This window comes from Pecten maximus, chromosome 8 (genome assembly GCF_902652985.1).
Source record: "Pecten maximus chromosome 8, xPecMax1.1, whole genome shotgun sequence".
NCBI classification, from domain to species: domain Eukaryota; kingdom Metazoa; phylum Mollusca; class Bivalvia; order Pectinida; family Pectinidae; genus Pecten; species Pecten maximus.
This window is the reverse complement of record NC_047022.1, coordinates 1234428-1261980: the sequence shown is the minus strand read 5'-3', so window position 1 is coordinate 1261980 and position 27553 is coordinate 1234428. Positions and strand designations below refer to the sequence as shown.

The 27553-nt window shown below is 42.6% G+C and overlaps 1 protein-coding gene across 1 annotated transcript in view; it reads left to right on the top strand.

Annotated features, from left to right (window-relative positions):
• Positions 1–26063, top strand: part of LOC117332830 — a 42628-nt gene extending 16565 nt beyond the window's left edge. Inside the window, exons 9-12 of the mRNA XM_033891880.1 lie at positions 1289–1318; positions 2688–4291; positions 25595–25767; positions 26051–26063. Coding sequence (XP_033747771.1) covers positions 1289–1318; positions 2688–4291; positions 25595–25767; positions 26051–26063 — 1820 coding nt within the window. The remainder of the gene's footprint in view (positions 1–1288; positions 1319–2687; positions 4292–25594; positions 25768–26050) is intronic.
• The last annotated feature ends 1490 nt before the right edge of the window (positions 26064–27553 follow it).

Here is a 27553-nt window from a genome sequence, read left to right as displayed (position 1 = left end):
TTAAAAATAATTCCCGCGCTAAATTTAGAAGGGGATTCTTAACTTAATCGAGTGGTCAATCTGGACATAGGAATCGACTGTGAATATTGGGATAGCACAGAAACATATCTGGAAAGGTACAAAACACGTACATTCAATGACAATAACAATGTTTTACCGTGATGTCCCTTTAGTTGTACTAATAGTGTATTGGTGATTTTTTAGCTAATCATATCAATTTTAATCCGTCCTGTGTTAATATCTTATCTTACTTAACATTTATTGACTGTGATACATCATTGTTTTAACTAACAGAGGACCCTGTGGAAGATTACCTTTGCTAAACAGGCTTTTATCCTCAGTAAATAATGTTTATTATTATCATTATTATTATATTATATTATCATAACAAATATTAGTTGCTTTTTGGCATCTTGTATTTAATATTGATATATACTACTTGATTTTCTCCTTGATGATAATTTCGTGCACAGTACCTTTGCTGACCTTCAACGAAGGCATAGTCATGCATCGTAAACGATTTGCATTTTCAGCCCAGGGGCATGATATCGCGTCAGTAGACTACGGGGAAAAAGGGCTACAAAGTTTGATCAGATGAATGGCATTGACCTACTTTCAAGGTCACAGGGGTCAAATATGTAAAAATCCTTAAGCAACTTCTCACTTACCAAGAGCCCCAGGGTCATGATATTGAGCCAGTAGCATGCTGGGATGAAGTGTTCAAAGTTTTGTTCAAATGAATTTACCTTGACCTGTTTTCAAGGTCAAAGGGATCAAATGTGTAAAAAAAAATTAAATGACTTCTTTTCAATAGCGAAGAGACCCAGGATCATGGTATTGAGCCAGTAGCATACTTTGACGATTTTTACGAAGTTTTTTATCTGAATGATGTTCACTCCTTTCAAGGTTTCAGAGGTCAAATATGTTAAAAGTATTCAAATGATATATTTTCATTAACCAAGAGGCCCAGAATGATGATATTGGGCCAGCAGCATGTTTGGATAAATGGCTACCAAAGGTATTTAATTGAATGGCCTTGACCTAGCTTCAAGTTCACAATGGTCAAACGTGTTAAATTAAAAACAAAAAAACAAAAAAAACATCAACTGTATTTTAGTGTGTATTTTTTAGAAGTCAGGTGACTGTTTATGTCATTTGCCTCTTGAAAGTATTTGACATTCAATTCGAAAGAAATTTATTCTCCTCCGTTACAGAAATATCTACAATCTAACATGGAACTAAATAGGACTTAACTTCCTAATAACACCTGGTTCCTTGTATTTTACAGAAAGGGGTCCAAACGTGGATGCTATGATAGGTGAGTCAGCTAAAAACACAACCAACAATATAACAGGAATATGTTAAGCATGTCCTGTTGTATATAATTAGGGAATGCTACACCGAATTGTGGGGCAAAAAGGAGGTGAGAATGAGGAGTTTGTACGAGGAGGGTCTATCCTGAAAGACTTCCATCATATAAACATTTACTTATTGCTAAAAGTATTGAGTGAAAACACAGTTATTCTTCCATAATTTGCCCCAACTGGTAAGCACCCCACGGAACAAGGCCATTGAAACTGTAAAGAAACTCCATGCACTGTAAAACAACTCCATGCACTGTAACAAAACTCCATGCACTGTAAAGAACTCCATGCACTGTAACAAAACTCCATGCACTGTAAAGAAACTCCATGCACTGTAACAAAACTCCATGCACTGTAAAGAACTCCATGCACTGTAAAGAACCTCATGCACTGTAAAGAAACTCCATGCACGGTAAAGAACCTCATGCACTGTAAAGAAACTCCATGCACGGTAAAGAAACTCCATGCACTGTAAAGAAACTCCATGCACGGTAAAGAACCTCATGCACTGTAAAGAAACTCCATGCACTGTAAAGAAACTCCATGCACTGTAACAAAACTCCATGCACTGTAAAGAAACTCCATGCACGGTAAAGAAACTCCATGCACTGTAAAGAACCTCATGCACTGTAAAGAAACTCCATGCACGGTAAAGAACCTCATGCACTGTAAAGAAACTCCATGCACGGTAAAGAAACTCCATGCACTGTAAAACAACTCCATGCACTGTAAAGAACCTCATGCACTGTAAAGAAACTCCATGCACTGTAAAGAACCTCATGCACTGTAAAGAACCTCATGCACTGTAAAGAAATTCCATGCACTGTAAAGAAACTCCATGCACTGTAAAGAAATTCCATCCACTGTAAAGAAACTCCATGAACTGGAAAGAACCTCATGCACTGTAAAGAACTCCATGCACTGTAAAAGAACCTCATGCATCTTTGATGTTGCAAAATGATAAGTGATAAAAAGATTAATGATCGCATATGACAAAATAAAGTATTATCTTCCTTTGGTTGCCATGTAAGGTCAGATATGTGTTGCATCAGGTAATAGTATTACACGTATGGTAACTAAGAATCAATAGACCATGGAAGTTATAAATAGAAGTGATCATTCAATTTACACAGTATATTGCAAATCACTATATATGTATTAAAAATAGAGTGTTATTTCAACAATGATAAATGAAATGTTAATACAGCATGTAAAATGTCAAATTAGTGTGCTATCTTGTTATATAACACAGCAATAATTGGCTGTAACATAATTTGATTACGTCATCAGAAATAACAAAAATGTTCATCTTTGTTATTACAGAAACAACGAAAGTGACAGTCATTGATCAAATGTCAAGACAGGAGGTGATCTCTACACACGCCTTAGAAAATGCCAAAAAAATGGTTAAAAAGAATGGCATTGTCCTAATCAAGGGTGCCTCAGGGGACGGAAAAACTGTGATGTGTTATCAGCTGCTGAAGTGGCTTATGGATGGTGAAGATAAGGATTCTAGACTGTCAAAAGTTCCTTTGCAGCTATATAGCATGACCAAATGGGACAAGATTGTTAAACCAAAATTACAATTAGCTTTGTTTATTGATGATGTTAAGGGAGAAATTGTTGAAGAACTGAAAAAGAGGAAACGGTCCATACAGTCGGGGTGTCGTGGGAAACTCGATAATGAATCAAATTGTTTGATTTTAAACGTTCGCCATGATGTATTCAAAAGAACACAATTATCTTCGTGTGAATTATTCAATGAAGAAAATACCATTGATTTGAGAGGTCAACACTGCTTGAATACCACAGAAAAACAGCGTATTCTAAAATTGTATGTCCCTAAAATCAATACCTTATCAGGTGAGAAGAAGGCTGAAATCGTTACGCATGCCCCAAATATAGGATTTCCATTGTGTTGTCGACTTTTTAGAGATAAACAGAGCTTGCAAGAGGAGGGCGTTAATTTCTTCAAACATCCGGTTTTGTTCATTGAAAATGTCATTGAAAAATTACCAAAGGAGTACTTTTATGCTCTTCTGTTTCTCTTCCTCAATGAAGGGAGGTTCAAGATAAGGAATTTGGATCCAAGCAGTGAACATTTGGACAAGGAAAAGCTAGATATAGCTTTCTATGAAAGTCAACTTCATCATAAAGACAAAATCAGGTCTCTGCGTAGAAGCTTTGATGAACTGTTAGGCTCTCTAGTTGCAATAACTGCTGACAACGATGATTCGTTTTATGAATTTTGTCATTATTCTGTCCAGGAGACAGTTGCCATTTTGTATGGCAAGGAAACAGAAAATGGGTTTATTGGGAATTGTCCACGAAAGTTCCTCCATTTGATCTCTACATCAAAATCTACTCCAAACAGAATAGTTATATCAGCTAATAATGAACGCATGTATGAGCGTCTGGTCAGAGAGTTTGAAAGTTCCTCAGACAGTAGTATTTCTGATTATATAGTTTCATTAGATGTTTGGACAGATCTTAAGTTTCTACAGGGATTCAAAGAATGGTTGAGAGATCAAAATGTTGAAAATCACAAGATAAACAATGCTTTGTTGAATGGAGCGTGCTCTGCTGCTACAGAAGAATGTGCTTTTTATCTTCTGTCACAGGGTGTTACACCTGACCATGTCACACCATATTGTGTAGTGGAGGGTGGAAGTGTACAACTACTGGAAAAACTATTAACGTATGGCGCCATTCCTAAAGCGAGGGCAGACAAGTCACGATCGTCACATTATACTAAGGATATCAATGTCCTACACGAGGCGTGTTTGTTTGAGAGAGAAGAGATGGTGACAATGCTGTGTGACACTTACCCAGACTTGGTAAATGAGACTGATTACTATGGACACAGCACACTTCATCTTGTCGCAATGACAGGAAACTGTGGCATATTTCAAAGAGTAGAGAGCTCGGTACATAAAGTGTCACAGTTAGTGAACATGTTTGGGAACACAGTATTGCATACGAGTTGTAGGAATGGACACCGGGAGCTTAGCTTAGTGCTGTGTAAAAAATACCCAGAACTAATCACAGCTGTAGATAACGACGGGTTGACAATATTGCATCAAAGTTGTATATGGGGACACAAGGCACTTAGTTTAGAGCTGTGTACATTGTATCCAGCACTAACCACAGCTGTAGATAACTACGGCTGTAATATGCTACATTGCATAGCCAAGTGGACATCAGATGTAGACATGTTCACTAAGTGTGAACGTCACCTAAAACATTACGCAGAGAAAACAGTAGGTAAGTATGACATCACGACCATACTTACTAATGACGGGGAATCTGTTTTACACACAACAGACATACAAACAGTGATTCTGAGTACACAGGGGAAGAAAGACAACCCTTTGCATGATCACCTTGTCAGAATATTTGCTAAATAAAAGTACATGTATCATAAAAACCACAATTGCTTTAGTACACTAAGTGGCATATTTTAATATATAGAATAGCTCGAATGAAGGAAGATGCTGAAAGTTTGGTAGAGCAGAACAAAGACTTCTAAGGAACCACACATCACAGACTGGAGGGTGAAGTAAAGTTCTAGGGATCCACATATACCGTACATGTTACTGACTCAGTTAGAGGGGTGTATACCGTACATGTTACTGACTCGGTTAGAGGGGTGTATACCGTACATGTTACTGACTCGGTTAGAGGGGTGTATACCGTACATGTTACTGACTCTACTAGAGGGATGTATACCGTACATGTTACTGACTCGACTAGGGGGGTGTTTACCGTACATCTTACTGACTCGGTTAGAGGGGTGTATACCGTACATGTTACTGACTCGGTTAGAGGGGTGTATACCGTATATGTTACTGACTCGGTTAGAGGGGTGTATACCGTACATGTTACTGACTCGACCAGAGGGGTGTATACCGTACATGTTACTGACTCGGTTAGAGGGGTGTATACCGTACATGTTACTGACTCGGTTAGAGGGGTGTATACCGTACATCTTAATGACTCGGTTAGAGGGATGTATACCGTACATGTTACTGACTCGGTTAGAGGGGGGTATACCGTACATGTTACTGACTCAGTTAGAGGGGTGTATACTGTACATGTTACTGACTCAGTTAGAGGGGTGTACACCATACATAATACTGACTCGGTTAGAGGGGTGTATACCGTACATGTTACTGACTCGGTTAGAGGGATGTATACCGTACATGTTACTGACTCGGTTAGAGGGGTGTATACCGTACATGTTACTGACTCAGTTAGAGGGGTGTATACTGTACATGTTACTGACTCAGTTAGAGGGGTGTACACCATACATAATACTGACTCGGTTAGAGGGGTGTATACCGTACATGTTACTGACTCGGTTAGAGGGATGTATACCGTACATGTTACTGACTCGGTTAGAGGGGTGTATACCGTACATGTTACTGACTCGACTAGGGGGGTGTATACCGTACATGTTACTGACTCGACCAGAGGGGTGTATACCGTACATGTTACTGACTCGGTTAGAGGGGTGTATACCGTACATGTTACTGACTCGGTTAGGGGGTGTATACCGTACATCTTAATGACTCGGTTAGAGGGATGTATACCGTACATGTTACTGACTCGGTTAGAGGGGTGTATACCGTATATGTTACTGACTCGGTTAGAGGGGGGTATACCGTACATGTTACTGACTCAGAGGGGTGTATACTGTACATGTTACTGACTCGGTTAGAGGGATGTATACCGTACATGTTACTGACTCGGTTAGAGGGATGTATACCGTACATGTTACTGACTCGGTTAGAGGGGTGTATACCGTACATGTTACTGACTCGACTAGAGGGATGTATACTGTACATGTTACTGACTCGGTTAGAGGGATGTATATCGTACATGTTACTGATTCGGTTAGAGGGATGTATACCGTATATGTTACTGACTCGGTTAGAGGGGTGTATACCGTACATGTTACTGACTCGGTTAGAGGGGGGTATACCGTACATGTTACTGACTCAGTTAGAGGGGTGTATACTGTACATGTTACTGACTCAGTTAGAGGGGTGTACACCATACATAATACTGACTCGGTTAGAGGGGTGTATACCGTACATGTTACTGACTCGGTTAGAGGGATGTATACCGTACATGTTACTGACTCGGTTAGAGGGGTGTATACTGTACATGTTACTGACTCGACTAGAGGGATGTATATCGTACATGTTACTGACTCGGTTAGAGGGGTGTATACCGTACATGTTACTGACTCGGTAAGAGGGATGTATATCGTACATAATACTGACTCGGTTAGAGGGGTGTATACCGTACATGTTACTGACTCGGTTAGAGGGATGTATACCGTACATGTTACTGACTCGACTAGAGGGATGTATATCGTACATGTTACTGACTCGGTTAGAGGGGTGTATACCGTACATGTTACTGACTCGGTAAGAGGGATGTATATCGTACATCTTAATGACTCGGTTAGAGGGATGTATACCGTACATGTTACTGACTCGGTTAGAGGGGTGTATACCGTACATGTTACTGACTCGGTTAGAGGGGTGTATACCGTACATGTTACTGACTCGGTTAGAGGGGTGTATACCGTACATCTTACTGATTCGGTTAGAGGGGTGTATACCGTACATGTTACTGACTCGGTTAGAGGGATGTTTACCGTACATCTTACTGACTCGGTTAGAGGGGTGTATACCGTACATCTTACTGACTCGGTTAGAGGGGTGTATACCGTACATCTTACTGACTCGGTTAGAGGGGTGTATACCGTACATGTTACTGACTCGGTTAGAGGGGTGTATACCGTACATGTTACTGACTCGACTAGGGGGGTGTATACCGTACATGTTATTGACTCGGTTAGAGGGATGTATACCGTACATGTTACTGACTCGGTTAGAGGGGTGTATACCGTACATCTTACTGACTCGGTTAGAGGGATGTATACCGTACATGTTACTGACTCGGTTAGAGGGGTGTATACCGTACATGTTATTGACTCGGTTAGAGGGGTGTATACCGTACATGTTACTGACTCGGTTAGAGGGATGTATACCGTACATGTTATTGACTCGGTTAGAGGGATGTATACCGTACATGTTACTGACTCGGTTAGAGGGGTGTATACCGTACATGTTACTGACTCGACTAGAGGGATGTATACCGTACATGTTACTGACTCGGTTAGAGGGGTGTATACCGTACATGTTACTGACTCGGTTAGAGGGGTGTATACCGTACATGTTACTGACTCGGTTAGAGGGATGTATACCGTACATGTTACTGACTCGGTTAGAGGGGTGTATACCGTACATCTTACTGACTCGGTTAGAGGGGTGTATACCGTACATGTTACTGACTCGGTTAGAGGGGTGTATACCGTACATGTTATTGACTCGGTTAGAGGGGTGTATACCGTACATGTTACTGACTCGGTTAGAGGGATGTATACCGTACATGTTATTGACTCGGTTAGAGGGATGTATACCGTACATGTTACTGACTCGGTTAGAGGGATGTATACCGTACATGTTACTGACTCGGTTAGAGGGGTGTATACCGTACATGTTACTGACTCGACTAGGGGGGTGTATACCGTACATGTTACTGACTCGACCAGAGGGGTGTATACCGTACATGTTACTGACTCGGTTAGAGGGGTGTATACCGTACATGTTACTGACTCGGTAAGGGGGTGTATACCGTACATCTTAATGACTCGGTTAGAGGGATGTATACCGTACATGTTACTGACTCGGTTAGAGGGGTGTATACCGTATATGTTACTGACTCGGTTAGAGGGGGGTATACCGTACATGTTACTGACTCAGAGGGGTGTATACTGTACATGTTACTGACTCAGAGGGGTGTACACCATACATAATACTGACTCGGTTAGAGGGGTGTATACCGTATATGTTACTGACTCGGTTAGAGGGGTGTATACCGTACATGTTACTGACTCGGTTAGAGGGGTGTATACCGTACATGTTACTGACTCGGTTAGAGGGGTGTATACTGTACATGTTACTGACTCGGTTAGAGGGATGTATACCGTACATGTTACTGACTCGGTTAGAGGGATGTATACCGTACATGTTACTGACTCGGTTAGAGGGGTGTATACCGTACATGTTACTGACTCGACTAGAGGGATGTATACTGTACATGTTACTGACTCGGTTAGAGGGATGTATATCGTACATGTTACTGATTCGGTTAGAGGGATGTATACCGTATATGTTACTGACTCGGTTAGAGGGGTGTATACCGTACATGTTACTGACTCGGTTAGAGGGGGGTATACCGTACATGTTACTGACTCAGTTAGAGGGGTGTATACTGTACATGTTACTGACTCAGTTAGAGGGGTGTACACCATACATAATACTGACTCGGTTAGAGGGGTGTATACCGTACATGTTACTGACTCGGTTAGAGGGATGTATACCGTACATGTTACTGACTCGGTTAGAGGGGTGTATACTGTACATGTTACTGACTCGACTAGAGGGATCTATATCGTACATGTTACTGACTCGGTTAGAGGGGTGTATACCGTACATGTTACTGACTCGGTAAGAGGGATGTATATCGTACATAATACTGACTCGGTTAGAGGGGTGTATACCGTACATGTTACTGACTCGGTTAGAGGGATGTATACCGTACATGTTACTGACTCGACTAGAGGGATGTATATCGTACATGTTACTGACTCGGTTAGAGGGGTGTATACCGTACATGTTACTGACTCGGTAAGAGGGATGTATATCGTACATCTTAATGACTCGGTTAGAGGGATGTATACCGTACATGTTACTGACTCGGTTAGAGGGGTGTATACCGTACATGTTACTGACTCGGTTAGAGGGGTGTATACCGTACATGTTACTGACTCGGTTAGAGGGGTGTATACCGTACATCTTACTGATTCGGTTAGAGGGGTGTATACCGTACATGTTACTGACTCGGTTAGAGGGATGTATACCGTACATCTTACTGACTCGGTTAGAGGGGTGTATACCGTACATCTTACTGACTCGGTTAGAGGGGTGTATACCGTACATCTTACTGACTCGGTTAGAGGGGTGTATACCGTACATCTTACTGACTCGGTTAGAGGGGTGTATACCGTACATGTTACTGACTCGACTAGGGGGGTGTATACCGTACATGTTATTGACTCGGTTAGAGGGATGTATACCGTACATGTTACTGACTCGGTTAGAGGGGTGTATACCGTACATCTTACTGACTCGGTTAGAGGGATGTATACCGTACATGTTACTGACTCGGTTAGAGGGGTGTATACCGTACATGTTATTGACTCGGTTAGAGGGGTGTATACCGTACATGTTACTGACTCGGTTAGAGGGATGTATACCGTACATGTTATTGACTCGGTTAGAGGGATGTATACCGTACATGTTACTGACTCGGTTAGAGGGGTGTATACCGTACATGTTACTGACTCGACTAGAGGGATGTATACCGTACATGTTACTGACTCGGTTAGAGGGGTGTATACCGTACATGTTACTGACTCGGTTAGAGGGGTGTATACCGTACATGTTACTGAACTCGGTTAGAGGGATGTATACCGTACATGTTACTGACTCGGTTAGAGGGGTGTATACCGTACATCTTACTGACTCGGTTAGAGGGGTGTATACCGTACATGTTACTGACTCGGTTAGAGGGGTGTATACCGTACATGTTATTGACTCGGTTAGAGGGGTGTATACCGTACATGTTACTGACTCGGTTAGAGGGATGTATACCGTACATGTTATTGACTCGGTTAGAGGGATGTATACCGTACATGTTACTGACTCGGTTAGAGGGATGTATACCGTACATGTTACTGACTCGGTTAGAGGGATGTATACCGTACATGTTATTGACTCGGTTAGAGGGATGTATACCGTACATCTTACTGACTCGGTTAGAGGGGTGTATACCGTACATGTTATTGACTCGGTTAGAGGGATGTATACCGTACATCTTACTGACTCGGTTAGAGGGGTGTATACCGTACATGTTACTGACTCGGTTAGAGGGGTGTATACCGTACATGTTATTGACTCGACTAGAGGGGTGTATACTGTACATGTTACTGACTCGGTTAGAGGGGTGTATACCGTACATGTTACTGACTCGAATAGGGGGGTGTATACCGTACATCTTACTGACTCGGTTAGAGGGGTGTATACCGTACATCTTACTGACTCGGTTAGAGGGGTGTATACCGTACATGTTACTGACTCGGTTAGAGGGGTGTATACCGTACATCTTACTGACTCGGTTAGAGGGGTGTATACCGTACATGTTACTGACTCGGTTAGAGGGGTGTATACCGTACATGTTACTGACTCGGTTAGAGGGGTGTATACCGTACATGTTACTGACTCGGTTAGAGGGGTGTATACTGTACATGTTACTGACTCGGTTAGAGGGGTGTATACCGTACATGTTATTGACTCGACTAGAGGGGTGTATACCGTACATGTTACTGACTCGGTTAGAGGGGTGTATACCGTATATGTTACTGACTCGGTTAGAGGGGTGTATACCGTACATGTTATTGACTCGACTAGAGGGGTGTATACCGTACATGTTACTGACTCGGTTAGAGGGGTGTATACCGTATATGTTACTGACTCGGTTAGAGGGGTGTATACCGTACATGTTACTGACTCGGTTAGAGGGATGTATACCGTACATATTACTGACTCGGTTAGAGGGGTGTATACCGTACATCTTACTGATTCGGTTAGAGGGGTGTATACCGTACATGTTACTGACTCGGTTAGAGGGATGTATACCGTACATCTTACTGACTCGGTTAGAGGGGTGTATACCGTACATCTTACTGACTCGGTTAGAGGGGTGTATACCGTACATCTTACTGACTCGGTTAGAGGGGTGTATACCGTACATGTTACTGACTCGGTTAGAGGGGTGTATACCGTACATGTTACTGACTCGACTAGGGGGGTGTATACCGTACATGTTATTGACTCGGTTAGAGGGATGTATACCGTACATGTTACTGACTCGGTTAGAGGGGTGTATACCGTACATCTTACTGACTCGGTTAGAGGGATGTATACCGTACATGTTACTGACTCGGTTAGAGGGGTGTATACCGTACATGTTATTGACTCGGTTAGAGGGGTGTATACCGTACATGTTACTGACTCGGTTAGAGGGATGTATACCGTACATGTTATTGACTCGGTTAGAGGGATGTATACCGTACATGTTACTGACTCGGTTAGAGGGGTGTATACCGTACATGTTACTGACTCGACTAGAGGGATGTATACCGTACATGTTACTGACTCGGTTAGAGGGGTGTATACCGTACATGTTACTGACTCGGTTAGAGGGGTGTATACCGTACATGTTACTGACTCGGTTAGAGGGATGTATACCGTACATGTTACTGACTCGGTTAGAGGGGTGTATACCGTACATCTTACTGACTCGGTTAGAGGGGTGTATACCGTACATGTTACTGACTCGGTTAGAGGGGTGTATACGGTACATGTTACTGACTCGGTTAGAGGGGGTGTATACCGTACATGTTACTGACTCGGTTAGAGGGATGTATACCGTACATGTTATTGACTCGGTTAGAGGGATGTATACCGTACATGTTACTGACTCGGTTAGAGGGATGTATACCGTACATGTTACTGACTCGGTAGAGGGATGTATACCGTACATGTTATTGACTCGGTTAGAGGGATGTATACCGTACATCTTACTGACTCGGTTAGAGGGGTGTATACCGTACATGTTATTGACTCGGTTAGAGGGATGTATACCGTACATGTTACTGACTCGGTTAGAGGGGTGTATACCGTACATGTTACTGACTCGGTTAGAGGGGTGTATACCGTACATGTTATTGACTCGACTAGAGGGGTGTATACTGTACATGTTACTGACTCGGTTAGAGGGGTGTATACCGTACATGTTACTGACTCGACTAGGGGGGTGTATACCGTACATCTTACTGACTCGGTTAGAGGGGTGTATACCGTACATCTTACTGACTCGGTTAGAGGGGTGTATACCGTACATGTTACTGACTCGGTTAGAGGGGTGTATACCGTACATCTTACTGACTCGGTTAGAGGGGTGTATACCGTACATGTTACTGACTCGGTTAGAGGGGTGTATACCGTACATGTTACTGACTCGGTTAGAGGGGTGTATACCGTACATGTTACTGACTCGGTTAGAGGGGTGTATACTGTACATGTTACTGACTCGGTTAGAGGGGTGTATACCGTACATGTTATTGACTCGACTAGAGGGGTGTATACCGTACATGTTACTGACTCGGTTAGAGGGGTGTATACCGTATATGTTACTGACTCGGTTAGAGGGGTGTATACCGTACATGTTATTGACTCGACTAGAGGGGTGTATACCGTACATGTTACTGACTCGGTTAGAGGGGTGTATACCGTACATGTTACTGACTCGGTTAGAGGGGTGTATACCGTACATGTTACTGACTCGGTTAGAGGGATGTATACCGTACATATTACTGACTCGGTTAGAGGGGTGTATACCGTACATCTTACTGACTCGGTTAGAGGGATGTATACCGTACATGTTACTGACTCGGTTAGAGGGATGTATACCGTACATATTACTGACTCGGTTAGAGGGGTGTATACCGTACATCTTACTGACTCGGTTAGAGGGGTGTATACCGTACATGTTACTGACTTGGTTAGAGGGGTGTATACCGTACATGTTACTGACTCGGTTAGAGGGATGTATACCGTATATGTTATTGACTCGACTAGAGTGGTGTATACCGTACATGTTACTGACTCGGTTAGAGGGATGTATACCGTACATGTTACTGACTCGGTTAGAGGGGTGTATACCGTACATCTTACTGACTCGGTTAGAGGGGTGTATACCGTACATGTTACTGACTCGGTTAGAGGGATGTATACCGTACATGTTATTGACTCGGTTAGAGGGGTGTATACCGTACATGTTACTGACTCGGTTAGAGGGGTGTATACCGTACATGTTACTGACTCGACTAGAGGGATGTATATCGTACATGTTATTGACTCGGTTAGAGGGATGTATACCGTACATGTTACTGACTCGGTTAGAGGGGTGTATACCGTACATCTTACTGACTCGGTTAGAGGGGTGTATACCGTACATGTTATTGACTCGGTTAGAGGGGTGTATACCGTACATGTTACTGACTCGGTTAGAGGGATGTATACCGTACATGTTATTGACTCGGTTAGAGGGGTGTATACCGTACATGTTACTGACTCGGTTAGAGGGGTGTATACCGTACATGTTATTGACTCGGTTAGAGGGGTGTATATCGTACATGTTACTGACTCGGTTAGAGGGATGTATACCGTACATGTTACTGACTCGGTTAGAGGGATGTATACCGTACATGTTACTGACTCGGTTAGAGGGATGTATACCGTACATGTTACTGACTCGGTTAGAGGGATGTATACCGTACATCTTACTGACTCGGTTAGAGGGGTGTATACCGTACATGTTACTGACTCGGTTAGAGGGGTGTATACCGTACATGTTATTGACTCGACTAGAGGGGTGTATACTGTACATGTTACTGACTCGGTTAGAGGGGTGTATACCGTACATGTTACTGACTCGGTTAGAGGGGTGTATACCGTACATGTTACTGACTCGGTTAGAGGGTGTATACCGTACATCTTACTGACTCGGTTAGAGGGGTGTATACCGTACATGTTACTGACTCGGTTAGAGGGGTGTATACCGTACATGTTATTGACTCGGTTAGAGGGGTGTATACCGTACATGTTACTGACTCGGTTAGAGGGGTGTATACCGTACATGTTATTGACTCGACTAGAGGGGTGTATACTGTACATGTTACTGACTCGGTTAGAGGGGTGTATACCGTACATGTTACTGACTCGGTTAGAGGGGTGTATACCGTACATGTTACTGACTCGGTTAGAGGGGTGTATACCGTACATGTTACTGACTCGGTTAGAGGGGTGTATACCGTACATGTTACTGACTCGGTTAGAGGGGTGTATACCGTACATGTTACTGACTCGGTTAGAGGGGTGTATACCGTACATGTTACTGACTCGGTTAGAGGGGGGTATACCGTACATGTTACTGACTCGACTAGAGGGGTGTATACCGTACATGTTACTGACTCGGTTAGAGGGGTGTATACCGTATATGTTACTGACTCGGTTAGAGGGGTGTATACCGTACATGTTACTGACTCGGTTAGAGGGGTGTATACCGTATATGTTACTGACTTGGTTAGAGGGGTGTATACCGTACATGTTACTGACTCGGTTAGAGGGATGTATACCGTACATGTTATTGACTCGACTAGAGGGGTGTATACCGTACATGTTACTGACTCGGTTAGAGGGATGTATACCGTACATGTTACTGACTCGGTTAGAGGGGTGTATACCGTACATGTTACTGACTCGGTTAGAGGGGTGTATACCGTACATGTTACTGACTCGGTTAGAGGGATGTATACCGTACATGTTATTGACTCGGTTAGAGGGGTGTATACCGTACATGTTACTGACTCGGTTAGAGGGGTGTATACCGTACATGTTACTGACTCGACTAGAGGGATGTATATCGTACATGTTATTGACTCGGTTAGAGGGATGTATACCGTACATGTTACTGACTCGGTTAGAGGGGTGTATACCGTACATCTTACTGACTCGGTTAGAGGGGTGTATACCGTACATGTTATTGACTCGGTTAGAGGGGTGTATACCGTACATGTTACTGACTCGGTTAGAGGGATGTATACCGTACATGTTATTGACTCGGTTAGAGGGGTGTATACCGTACATGTTACTGACTCGGTTAGAGGGGTGTATACCGTACATGTTATTGACTCGGTTAGAGGGGTGTATATCGTACATGTTACTGACTCGGTTAGAGGGATGTATACCGTACATGTTACTGACTCGGTTAGAGGGATGTATACCGTACATGTTACTGACTCGGTTAGAGGGATGTATACCGTACATGTTACTGACTCGGTTAGAGGGATGTATACCGTACATGTTATTGACTCGGTTAGAGGGATGTATACCGTACATCTTACTGACTCGGTTAGAGGGGTGTATACCGTACATGTTATTGACTCGGTTAGAGGGATGTATACCGTACATCTTACTGACTCGGTTAGAGGGGTGTATACCGTACATGTTACTGACTCGGTTAGAGGGGTGTATACCGTACATGTTATTGACTCGACTAGAGGGGTGTATACTGTACATGTTACTGACTCGGTTAGAGGGGTGTATACCGTACATGTTACTGACTCGGTTAGAGGGGTGTATACCGTACATGTTACTGACTCGGTTAGAGGGTGTATACCGTACATCTTACTGACTCGGTTAGAGGGGTGTATACCGTACATGTTACTGACTCGGTTAGAGGGGTGTATACCGTACATGTTATTGACTCGGTTAGAGGGGTGTATACCGTACATGTTACTGACTCGGTTAGAGGGATGTATACCGTACATGTTATTGACTCGGTTAGAGGGATGTATACCGTACATGTTACTGACTCGGTTAGAGGGATGTATACCGTACATGTTACTGACTCGGTTAGAGGGGTGTATACCGTACATGTTATTGACTCGGTTAGAGGGATGTATACCGTACATCTTACTGACTCGGTTAGAGGGGTGTATACCGTACATGTTATTGACTCGGTTAGAGGGATGTATACCGTACATCTTACTGACTCGGTTAGAGGGGTGTATACCGTACATGTTACTGACTCGGTTAGAGGGGTGTATACCGTACATGTTATTGACTCGACTAGAGGGGTGTATACTGTACATGTTACTGACTCGGTTAGAGGGGTGTATACCGTACATGTTACTGACTCGGTTAGAGGGGTGTATACCGTACATGTTACTGACTCGGTTAGAGGGGTGTATACCGTACATGTTACTGACTCGGTTAGAGGGGTGTATACCGTACATGTTACTGACTCGGTTAGAGGGGTGTATACCGTACATGTTACTGACTCGGTTAGAGGGGTGTATACCGTACATGTTACTGACTCGGTTAGAGGGGGGTATACCGTACATGTTACTGACTCGACTAGAGGGGTGTATACCGTACATGTTACTGACTCGGTTAGAGGGGTGTATACCGTATATGTTACTGACTCGGTTAGAGGGGTGTATACCGTACATGTTACTGACTCGGTTAGAGGGGTGTATACCGTATATGTTACTGACTCGGTTAGAGGGGTGTATACCGTACATGTTACTGACTCGGTTAGAGGGATGTATACCGTACATGTTATTGACTCGACTAGAGGGGTGTATACCGTACATGTTACTGACTCGGTTAGAGGGATGTATACCGTACATGTTACTGACTCGGTTAGAGGGGTGTATACCGTACATCTTACTGACTCGGTTAGAGGGGTGTATACCGTACATGTTACTGACTCGGTTAGAGGGATGTATACCGTACATGTTATTGACTCGGTTAGAGGGGTGTATACCGTACATGTTACTGACTCGGTTAGAGGGGTGTATACCGTACATGTTACTGACTCGACTAGAGGGATGTATATCGTACATGTTATTGACTCGGTAAGAGGGATGTATATCGTACATAATACTGACTCGGTTAGAGGGGTGTATACCGTACATGTTACTGACTCGGTTAGAGGGATGTATACCGTACATGTTACTGACTCGACTAGAGGGATGTATATCGTACATGTTACTGACTCGGTTAGAGGGGTGTATACCGTACATGTTACTGACTCGGTAAGAGGGATGTATATCGTACATCTTAATGACTCGGTTAGAGGGATGTATACCGTACATGTTACTGACTCGGTTAGAGGGGTGTATACCGTACATGTTACTGACTCGGTTAGAGGGGTGTATACCGTACATGTTACTGACTCGGTTAGAGGGGTGTATACCGTACATCTTACTGACTCGGTTAGAGGGGTGTATACCGTACATGTTACTGACTCGGTTAGAGGGATGTATACCGTACATCTTACTGACTCGGTTAGAGGGGTGTATACCGTACATCTTACTGACTCGGTTAGAGGGGTGTATACCGTACATCTTACTGACTCGGTTAGAGGGGTGTATACCGTACATGTTACTGACTCGGTTAGAGGGGTGTATACCGTACATGTTACTGACTCGACTAGGGGGGTGTATACCGTACATGTTATTGACTCGGTTAGAGGGATGTATACCGTACATGTTACTGACTCGGTTAGAGGGGTGTATACCGTACATCTTACTGACTCGGTTAGAGGGATGTATACCGTACATGTTACTGACTCGGTTAGAGGGGTGTATACCGTACATGTTATTGACTCGGTTAGAGGGGTGTATACCGTACATGTTACTGACTCGGTTAGAGGGATGTATACCGTACATGTAATTGACTCGGTTAGAGGGATGTATACCGTACATGTTACTGACTCGGTTAGAGGGGTGTATACCGTACATGTTACTGACTCGACTAGAGGGATGTATACCGTACATGTTACTGACTCGGTTAGAGGGGTGTATACCGTACATGTTACTGACTCGGTTAGAGGGGTGTATACCGTACATGTTACTGACTCGGTTAGAGGGATGTATACCGTACATGTTACTGACTCGGTTAGAGGGGTGTATACCGTACATCTTACTGACTCGGTTAGAGGGGTGTATACCGTACATGTTACTGACTCGGTTAGAGGGGTGTATACCGTACATGTTATTGACTCGGTTAGAGGGGTGTATACCGTACATGTTACTGACTCGGTTAGAGGGATGTATACCGTACATGTTATTGACTCGGTTAGAGGGATGTATACCGTACATGTTACTGACTCGGTTAGAGGGATGTATACCGTACATGTTACTGACTCGGTTAGAGGGATGTATACCGTACATGTTATTGACTCGGTTAGAGGGATGTATACCGTACATCTTACTGACTCGGTTAGAGGGGTGTATACCGTACATGTTATTGACTCGGTTAGAGGGATGTATACCGTACATCTTACTGACTCGGTTAGAGGGGTGTATACCGTACATGTTACTGACTCGGTTAGAGGGGTGTATACCGTACATGTTATTGACTCGACTAGAGGGGTGTATACTGTACATGTTACTGACTCGGTTAGAGGGGTGTATACCGTACATGTTACTGACTCGACTAGGGGGGTGTATACCGTACATCTTACTGACTCGGTTAGAGGGGTGTATACCGTACATCTTACTGACTCGGTTAGAGGGGTGTATACCGTACATGTTACTGACTCGGTTAGAGGGGTGTATACCGTACATCTTACTGACTCGGTTAGAGGGGTGTATACCGTACATGTTACTGACTCGGTTAGAGGGGTGTATACCGTACATGTTACTGACTCGGTTAGAGGGGTGTATACCGTACATGTTACTGACTCGGTTAGAGGGGTGTATACTGTACATGTTACTGACTCGGTTAGAGGGGTGTATACCGTACATGTTATTGACTCGACTAGAGGGGTGTATACCGTACATGTTACTGACTCGGTTAGAGGGGTGTATACCGTATATGTTACTGACTCGGTTAGAGGGGTGTATACCGTACATGTTATTGACTCGACTAGAGGGGTGTATACCGTACATGTTACTGACTCGGTTAGAGGGGTGTATACCGTATATGTTACTGACTCGGTTAGAGGGGTGTATACCGTACATGTTACTGACTCGGTTAGAGGGATGTATACCGTACATATTACTGACTCGGTTAGAGGGGTGTATACCGTACATGTTACTGACTCGGTTAGAGGGATGTATACCGTACATGTTACTGACTCGGTTAGAGGGATGTATACCGTACATATTACTGACTCGGTTAGAGGGGTGTATACCGTACATCTTACTGACTCGGTTAGAGGGGTGTATACCGTACATGTTACTGACTTGGTTAGAGGGGTGTATACCGTACATGTTACTGACTCGGTTAGAGGGATGTATACCGTATATGTTATTGACTCGACTAGAGGGGTGTATACCGTACATGTTACTGACTCGGTTAGAGGGATGTATACCGTACATGTTACTGACTCGGTTAGAGGGGTGTATACCGTACATCTTACTGACTCGGTTAGAGGGGTGTATACCGTACATGTTACTGACTCGGTTAGAGGGATGTATACCGTACATGTTATTGACTCGGTTAGAGGGGTGTATACCGTACATGTTACTGACTCGGTTAGAGGGGTGTATACCGTACATGTTACTGACTCGACTAGAGGGATGTATATCGTACATGTTATTGACTCGGTTAGAGGGATGTATACCGTACATGTTACTGACTCGGTTAGAGGGGTGTATACCGTACATCTTACTGACTCGGTTAGAGGGGTGTATACCGTACATGTTATTGACTCGGTTAGAGGGGTGTATACCGTACATGTTACTGACTCGGTTAGAGGGATGTATACCGTACATGTTATTGACTCGGTTAGAGGGGTGTATACCGTACATGTTACTGACTCGGTTAGAGGGGTGTATACCGTACATGTTATTGACTCGGTTAGAGGGGTGTATATCGTACATGTTACTGACTCGGTTAGAGGGATGTATACCGTACATGTTACTGACTCGGTTAGAGGGATGTATACCGTACATGTTACTGACTCGGTTAGAGGGATGTATACCGTACATGTTACTGACTCGGTTAGAGGGATGTATACCGTACATGTTATTGACTCGGTTAGAGGGATGTATACCGTACATCTTACTGACTCGGTTAGAGGGGTGTATACCGTACATGTTATTGACTCGGTTAGAGGGATGTATACCGTACATCTTACTGACTCGGTTAGAGGGGTGTATACCGTACATGTTACTGACTCGGTTAGAGGGGTGTATACCGTACATGTTATTGACTCGACTAGAGGGGTGTATACTGTACATGTTACTGACTCGGTTAGAGGGGTGTATACCGTACATGTTACTGACTCGGTTAGAGGGGTGTATACCGTACATGTTACTGACTCGGTTAGAGGGTGTATACCGTACATCTTACTGACTCGGTTAGAGGGGTGTATACCGTACATGTTACTGACTCGGTTAGAGGGGTGTATACCGTACATGTTATTGACTCGGTTAGAGGGGTGTATACCGTACATGTTACTGACTCGGTTAGAGGGATGTATACCGTACATGTTATTGACTCGGTTAGAGGGATGTATACCGTACATGTTACTGACTCGGTTAGAGGGATGTATACCGTACATGTTACTGACTCGGTTAGAGGGATGTATACCGTACATGTTATTGACTCGGTTAGAGGGATGTATACCGTACATCTTACTGACTCGGTTAGAGGGGTGTATACCGTACATGTTATTGACTCGGTTAGAGGGATGTATACCGTACATCTTACTGACTCGGTTAGAGGGGTGTATACCGTACATGTTACTGACTCGGTTAGAGGGGTGTATACCGTACATGTTATTGACTCGACTAGAGGGGTGTATACTGTACATGTTACTGACTCGGTTAGAGGGGTGTATACCGTACATGTTACTGACTCGGTTAGAGGGGTGTATACCGTACATGTTACTGACTCGGTTAGAGGGGTGTATACCGTACATGTTACTGACTCGGTTAGAGGGGTGTATACCGTACATGTTACTGACTCGGTTAGAGGGGTGTATACCGTACATGTTACTGACTCGGTTAGAGGGGTGTATACCGTACATGTTACTGACTCGGTTAGAGGGGGGTATACCGTACATGTTACTGACTCGACTAGAGGGGTGTATACCGTACATGTTACTGACTCGGTTAGAGGGGTGTATACCGTATATGTTACTGACTCGGTTAGAGGGGTGTATACCGTACATGTTACTGACTCGGTTAGAGGGGTGTATACCGTATATGTTACTGACTCGGTTAGAGGGGTGTATACCGTACATGTTACTGACTCGGTTAGAGGGATGTATACCGTACATGTTATTGACTCGACTAGAGGGGTGTATACCGTACATGTTACTGACTCGGTTAGAGGGATGTATACCGTACATGTTACTGACTCGGTTAGAGGGGTGTATACCGTACATCTTACTGACTCGGTTAGAGGGGTGTATACCGTACATGTTACTGACTCGGTTAGAGGGATGTATACCGTACATGTTATTGACTCGGTTAGAGGGGTGTATACCGTACATGTTACTGACTCGGTTAGAGGGGTGTATACCGTACATGTTACTGACTCGACTAGAGGGATGTATATCGTTCATGTTATTGACTCGGTTAGAGGGATGTATACCGTACATGTTACTGACTCGGTTAGAGGGGTGTATACCGTACATCTTACTGACTCGGTTAGAGGGATGTATACCGTACATGTTACTGACTCGGTTAGAGGGGTGTATACCGTACATGTTATTGACTCGGTTAGAGGGGTGTATACCGTACATGTTACTGACTCGGTTAGAGGGATGTATACCGTACATGTTATTGACTCGGTTAGAGGGATGTATACCGTACATGTTACTGACTCGGTTAGAGGGATGTATACCGTACATGTTACTGACTCGGTTAGAGGGGTGTATACCGTACATCTTACTGACTCGGTTAGAGGGGTGTATACCGTACATGTTACTGACTCGGTTAGAGGGGTGTATACCGTACATGTTATTGACTCGGTTAGAGGGGTGTATACCGTACATGTTACTGACTCGGTTAGAGGGATGTATACCGTACATGTTATTGACTCGGTTAGAGGGATGTATACCGTACATGTTACTGACTCGGTTAGAGGGATGTATACCGTACATGTTACTGACTCGGTTAGAGGGATGTATACCGTACATGTTATTGACTCGGTTAGAGGGATGTATACCGTACATCTTACTGACTCGGTTAGAGGGGTGTATACCGTACATGTTATTGACTCGGTTAGAGGGATGTATACCGTACATCTTACTGACTCGGTTAGAGGGGTGTATACCGTACATGTTACTGACTCGGTTAGAGGGGTGTATACCGTACATGTTATTGACTCGACTAGAGGGGTGTATACTGTACATGTTACTGACTCGGTTAGAGGGGTGTATACCGTACATGTTACTGACTCGGTTAGAGGGGTGTATACCGTACATGTTACTGACTCGGTTAGAGGGGTGTATACCGTACATGTTACTGACTCGGTTAGAGGGGTGTATACCGTACATGTTACTGACTCGGTTAGAGGGGTGTATACCGTACATGTTATTGACTCGACTAGAGGGGTGTATACTGTACATGTTACTGACTCGGTTAGAGGGGTGTATACCGTACATGTTACTGACTCGGTTAGAGGGGTGTATACCGTACATGTTACTGACTCGGTAAGAGGGATGTATATCGTACATGTTACTGACTCGGTTAGAGGGGTGTATACCGTACATGTTACTGACTCGGTTAGAGGGGTGTATACCGTACATGTTACTGACTCGGTTAGAGGGGTGTATACCGTACATGTTACTGACTCGGTTAGAGGGGTGTATACCGTACATGTTATTGACTCGGTTAGAGGGGTGTATACCGTACATGTTACTGACTCGGTTAGAGGGATGTATACCGTACATGTTATTGACTCGGTTAGAGGGATGTATACCGTACATGTTACTGACTCGGTTAGAGGGATGTATACCGTACATGTTACTGACTCGGTTAGAGGGATGTATACCGTACATGTTATTGACTCGGTTAGAGGGATGTATACCGTACATCTTACTGACTCGGTTAGAGGGGTGTATACCGTACATGTTATTGACTCGGTTAGAGGGATGTATACCGTACATCTTACTGACTCGGTTAGAGGGGTGTATACCGTACATGTTACTGACTCGGTTAGAGGGGTGTATACCGTACATGTTATTGACTCGACTAGAGGGGTGTATACTGTACATGTTACTGACTCGGTTAGAGGGGTGTATACCGTACATGTTACTGACTCGGTTAGAGGGGTGTATACCGTACATGTTACTGACTCGGTTAGAGGGGTGTATACCGTACATCTTACTGACTCGGTTAGAGGGGTGTATACCGTACATGTTACTGACTCGGTTAGAGGGGTGTATACCGTACATGTTATTGACTCGACTAGAGGGGTGTATACTGTACATGTTACTGACTCGGTTAGAGGGGTGTATACCGTACATGTTACTGACTCGGTTAGAGGGGTGTATACCGTACATGTTACTGACTCGGTAAGAGGGATGTATATCGTACATGTTACTGACTCGGTTAGAGGGGTGTATACCGTACATGTTACTGACTCGACTAGAGGGGTGTATACCGTACATGTTACTGACTCGGTTAGAGGGATGTATACCGTACATGTTACTGACTCGACCAGAGGGGTGTATACCGTACATGTTACTGACTCGGTTAGAGGGGTGTATACCGTACATGTTACTGACTCGGTTAGAGGGGTGTATACCGTACATCTTACTGACTCGGTTAGAGGGGTGTATACCGTACATGTTACTGACTCGGTTAGAGGGGTGTATACCGTACATGTTACTGACTCGGTTAGAGGGATGTATACCGTACATGTTACTGACTCGACTAGGGGGGTGTATACCGTACATCTTACTGACTCGGTTAGAGGGATGTATACCGTACATGTTACTGACTCGGTAGAGGGGTGTATACCGTACATGTTACTGACTCGGTTAGAGGGGTGTATACCGTACATGTTACTGACTCGGTTAGAGGGATGTATACCGTACATGTTACTGACTCGGTTAGAGGGGTGTATACTGTACATGTTACTGACTCGGTTAGAGGGGTGTATACCGTACATGTTACTGACTCGGTTTTTTTATCAACATATCTATAACCTCAAAGCAATTCATTATAAAAAGTGTTTTTGTTTAAAGCTGATAGCACTTAAGTAACAGTTTGGTTAATTTGTTGGGGTTTTTTGTGATATTTTCCAGATTTAGATGTATCTGAAGCTGAATTGATGGTGATGCTATGAATCAGTAGCTCTCATTTTGACCAAACTTATTATGTTGCATTTAAAATGAAAGTGAATATGCTGCATACCATGATAACAGTATTTAATTTTTGATTTCATAATCCTATGAGAAATTTGAAAAAATCCAGATAAAAAAGGGTGGCTGCAATGGCCAAAGATTGTATCCTTTGTGATAATCTAATAGTGTGATTTTAACAAACAAATCTGCTATGGAAATCATCCAGACAATTTGTTATCTCGAGACCCATGGCCATGAACATAACAGTAGTAGGTATACGTCTGTAAACACAATGATTTCAATAAATACCATATATACCACCAAATTGTTGTTTGCAAAGATACTTGAAAAAAAATTACATTGTTTTTAATGATAGAACTTTTATGTAACGTGATATTGTTTTTCTTCTTATAGAAACAAGTTGATGTGACTACCTTGATAATCTCACAATAATTAGACTGCAAATCTTTAATTGAATTTCAATTCAAATGTAAGAATGTCTGGTACATATGAAATATATTCAAATACCTAAATTAAAGAATGAAAACCTATTAAAAACATAAGACAACGTCATGAGTGTTATTGGTTGTTTCTGTTTATAAAACAGCACATTTGAAGATATCTGATGTATTCACAAAAAAAAAAATCAGTGTTGTATTATCACTTTCTTGATATTTTTTTATGAAAGTACAATTGGAATGACTGAGACTTATATTTTAGGTCATCTGGCCAAAAGGGCCTTGGTCATATCAGCTCTTGCCACGTCAACTGAGTCATTGACCCGATTGACCACGCTCCAAACTGATCAAACGATCACATACATCTAACATATAAACAATAAAACATACACATTCAAACAATTACATACATCATCCGACTATCTATCTAATTTCACTTAATTTTACTGCTCTACAATCATCATCATCATCATCATCATCATCATCGTCATCCAATCAATTGATCAGTCACATCAGCCATAATAATGTATTACAAACGTAATTATTATCAGTTCAGTCAGATATGATGAATGAGAGAGAGAGAGAGAGAGAAAAATTACACTAGGGAGATATAACTATTCAAGGTTTAAAAGTAAGAATTTGTTGTTAGAATATGATTTATTCTGTACTGAAAAACACTGAAATTTAAAGAGCGGGTGCCAACAAACTGCTATTGAGGAAAATCTTATGCAAGAAATAAAAGTTATGGAAGAGCAAGAACAGGTAAGTGTGGAGGATTTAGAAAATATTCGACTGAGAAAGATTGAAGGAAGTATTACTAGATCAAGAGTTAAGTGGCAGGAAAAAGGAGAAAAACCAACAAGGTACTTCTTTAGTTTGGAAAATCGAAATTTGATTAATTTGATGATAATTGCCTGGTACTGACCGTAAAGGCCAGTAGTTTTTCCCCGGGTATTCCGGCTTTCCTCCACCTCCAAAACCTGGCACGTCCTTAAATGACCCTGGCTGTTAATAGGACTTTAAACAAAATAAAACTAAATTGATATATGTTGTAAAACTAACATATTACATGTAATTGTGTACACATGTGAAGATTATTGAACAGGAAAAGTGAATAATTTTATCTTCTTTATTTTTGTGTTGTAGAAGAGAGGTGTAACTGATTGGATATTGTATCCGATTTATATTGGGCTCGTAAAAACTTTGGCAATACTTTGGTACTATACGAACACTGACACAGGAGAACAATGGGACCACTTTTTCTCAGGGTGACAGGGATACCCGCAATTTTACCGGGGTGAGATTCTCACCCCAGGGAAAAGACAAGCTACACGTGCTCTTTGAACGTGCTCTTGTTCTCGATAGGGTGACGTCACTATGAATTGACCCGGAACGTTTGAATGCTAAATATCAATATTATTCACAAAAACAATTAAAATAAGTATTAATCATCAGAGTTAACTGAGTGTTTGGTGTTCCTTTTGACAAGCTAATCGGAAATATATTTTGTATGAAATCAACATCGTAAGTTTTGTGGTCAAAACACCCATGCATATCCCGGCCCGTAATAAAACAAAAACAGCATACCAATCAAATGTGGGTAATTAATATTCATGATTCCAATGTTTCCAAGAAAAATCTGATTTCGTGTAAGTAACACTCCATGGTACGAGGGCTGATTGATATGTTGTGAGCCTCGAATTGAAGGAGGTACTCAGGGATGTTATTTTTTTAAGTTCTACTAATCTCCGACTATATAGGACCGTGTACCCAAGGAGGTAACGAAAAAAAGAGATTGACATCTATAAATATCGTTTAGGCTGTGACCTTGATAGTACACGAAGATTGCGTAAAACGGCGAGTATTAACTGATGAGAATTATCAATGTTCTACAACTTTATATGGCATTCTGAGTAAGCGTATCGATAGTTGGTTCAATATAAATGTAATCTGAAGCGATGAGTTAGCGGTATTTGGTGTAAAAAGCTGATAGTTTTATATATACTCACCGTTCCGCCCTTCGCCATATTGGATTTGAGTTACTACAGTTACCCACCTCAGGTTATCCACCGTGAATAGTGGAAAATATAAACACAAATGTTAATTTGCATTGAGTACGAGGAGAAAAATAAAATAAACTGAGGTAAAATCCGGGTTTAGTTACAAAGTGACGATTATGGTGGTGACAACTTATTACATCGACCACATCTGACTTGATATTATACATGGTGATAGAATATTTCAATATGAGTAAAGGATTTTTTCTTGGTTATTGGGCAGAAATTGTTTTCAGGATATTTTACACGGTTGACCACCAGTATCTCGAAAGAATGATCGAATTGTCCATTAGAATAATTATGGTAGCCCAATGATGTTACCGGCTCAATAGCATGACCAATGATATCTTGTTTAGTTGAAAGTTCAACAGGGTTTAACACCTGGTAGTAGGTTGAAATCGTTTAACATTTTTTCTGGCCCTTCATCCCGGCATAATACTGACCTAATATCAAGACCCTGACCCTTCATCCCACCATAATACTGACCTAATATCAAGACCATGGCCCTTCATCCCGGCATAATACTGACCTAATATCAAGACCCTGACCCTTCATCCCAGCATAATACTGACCTAATATCAAGACTCTTGCC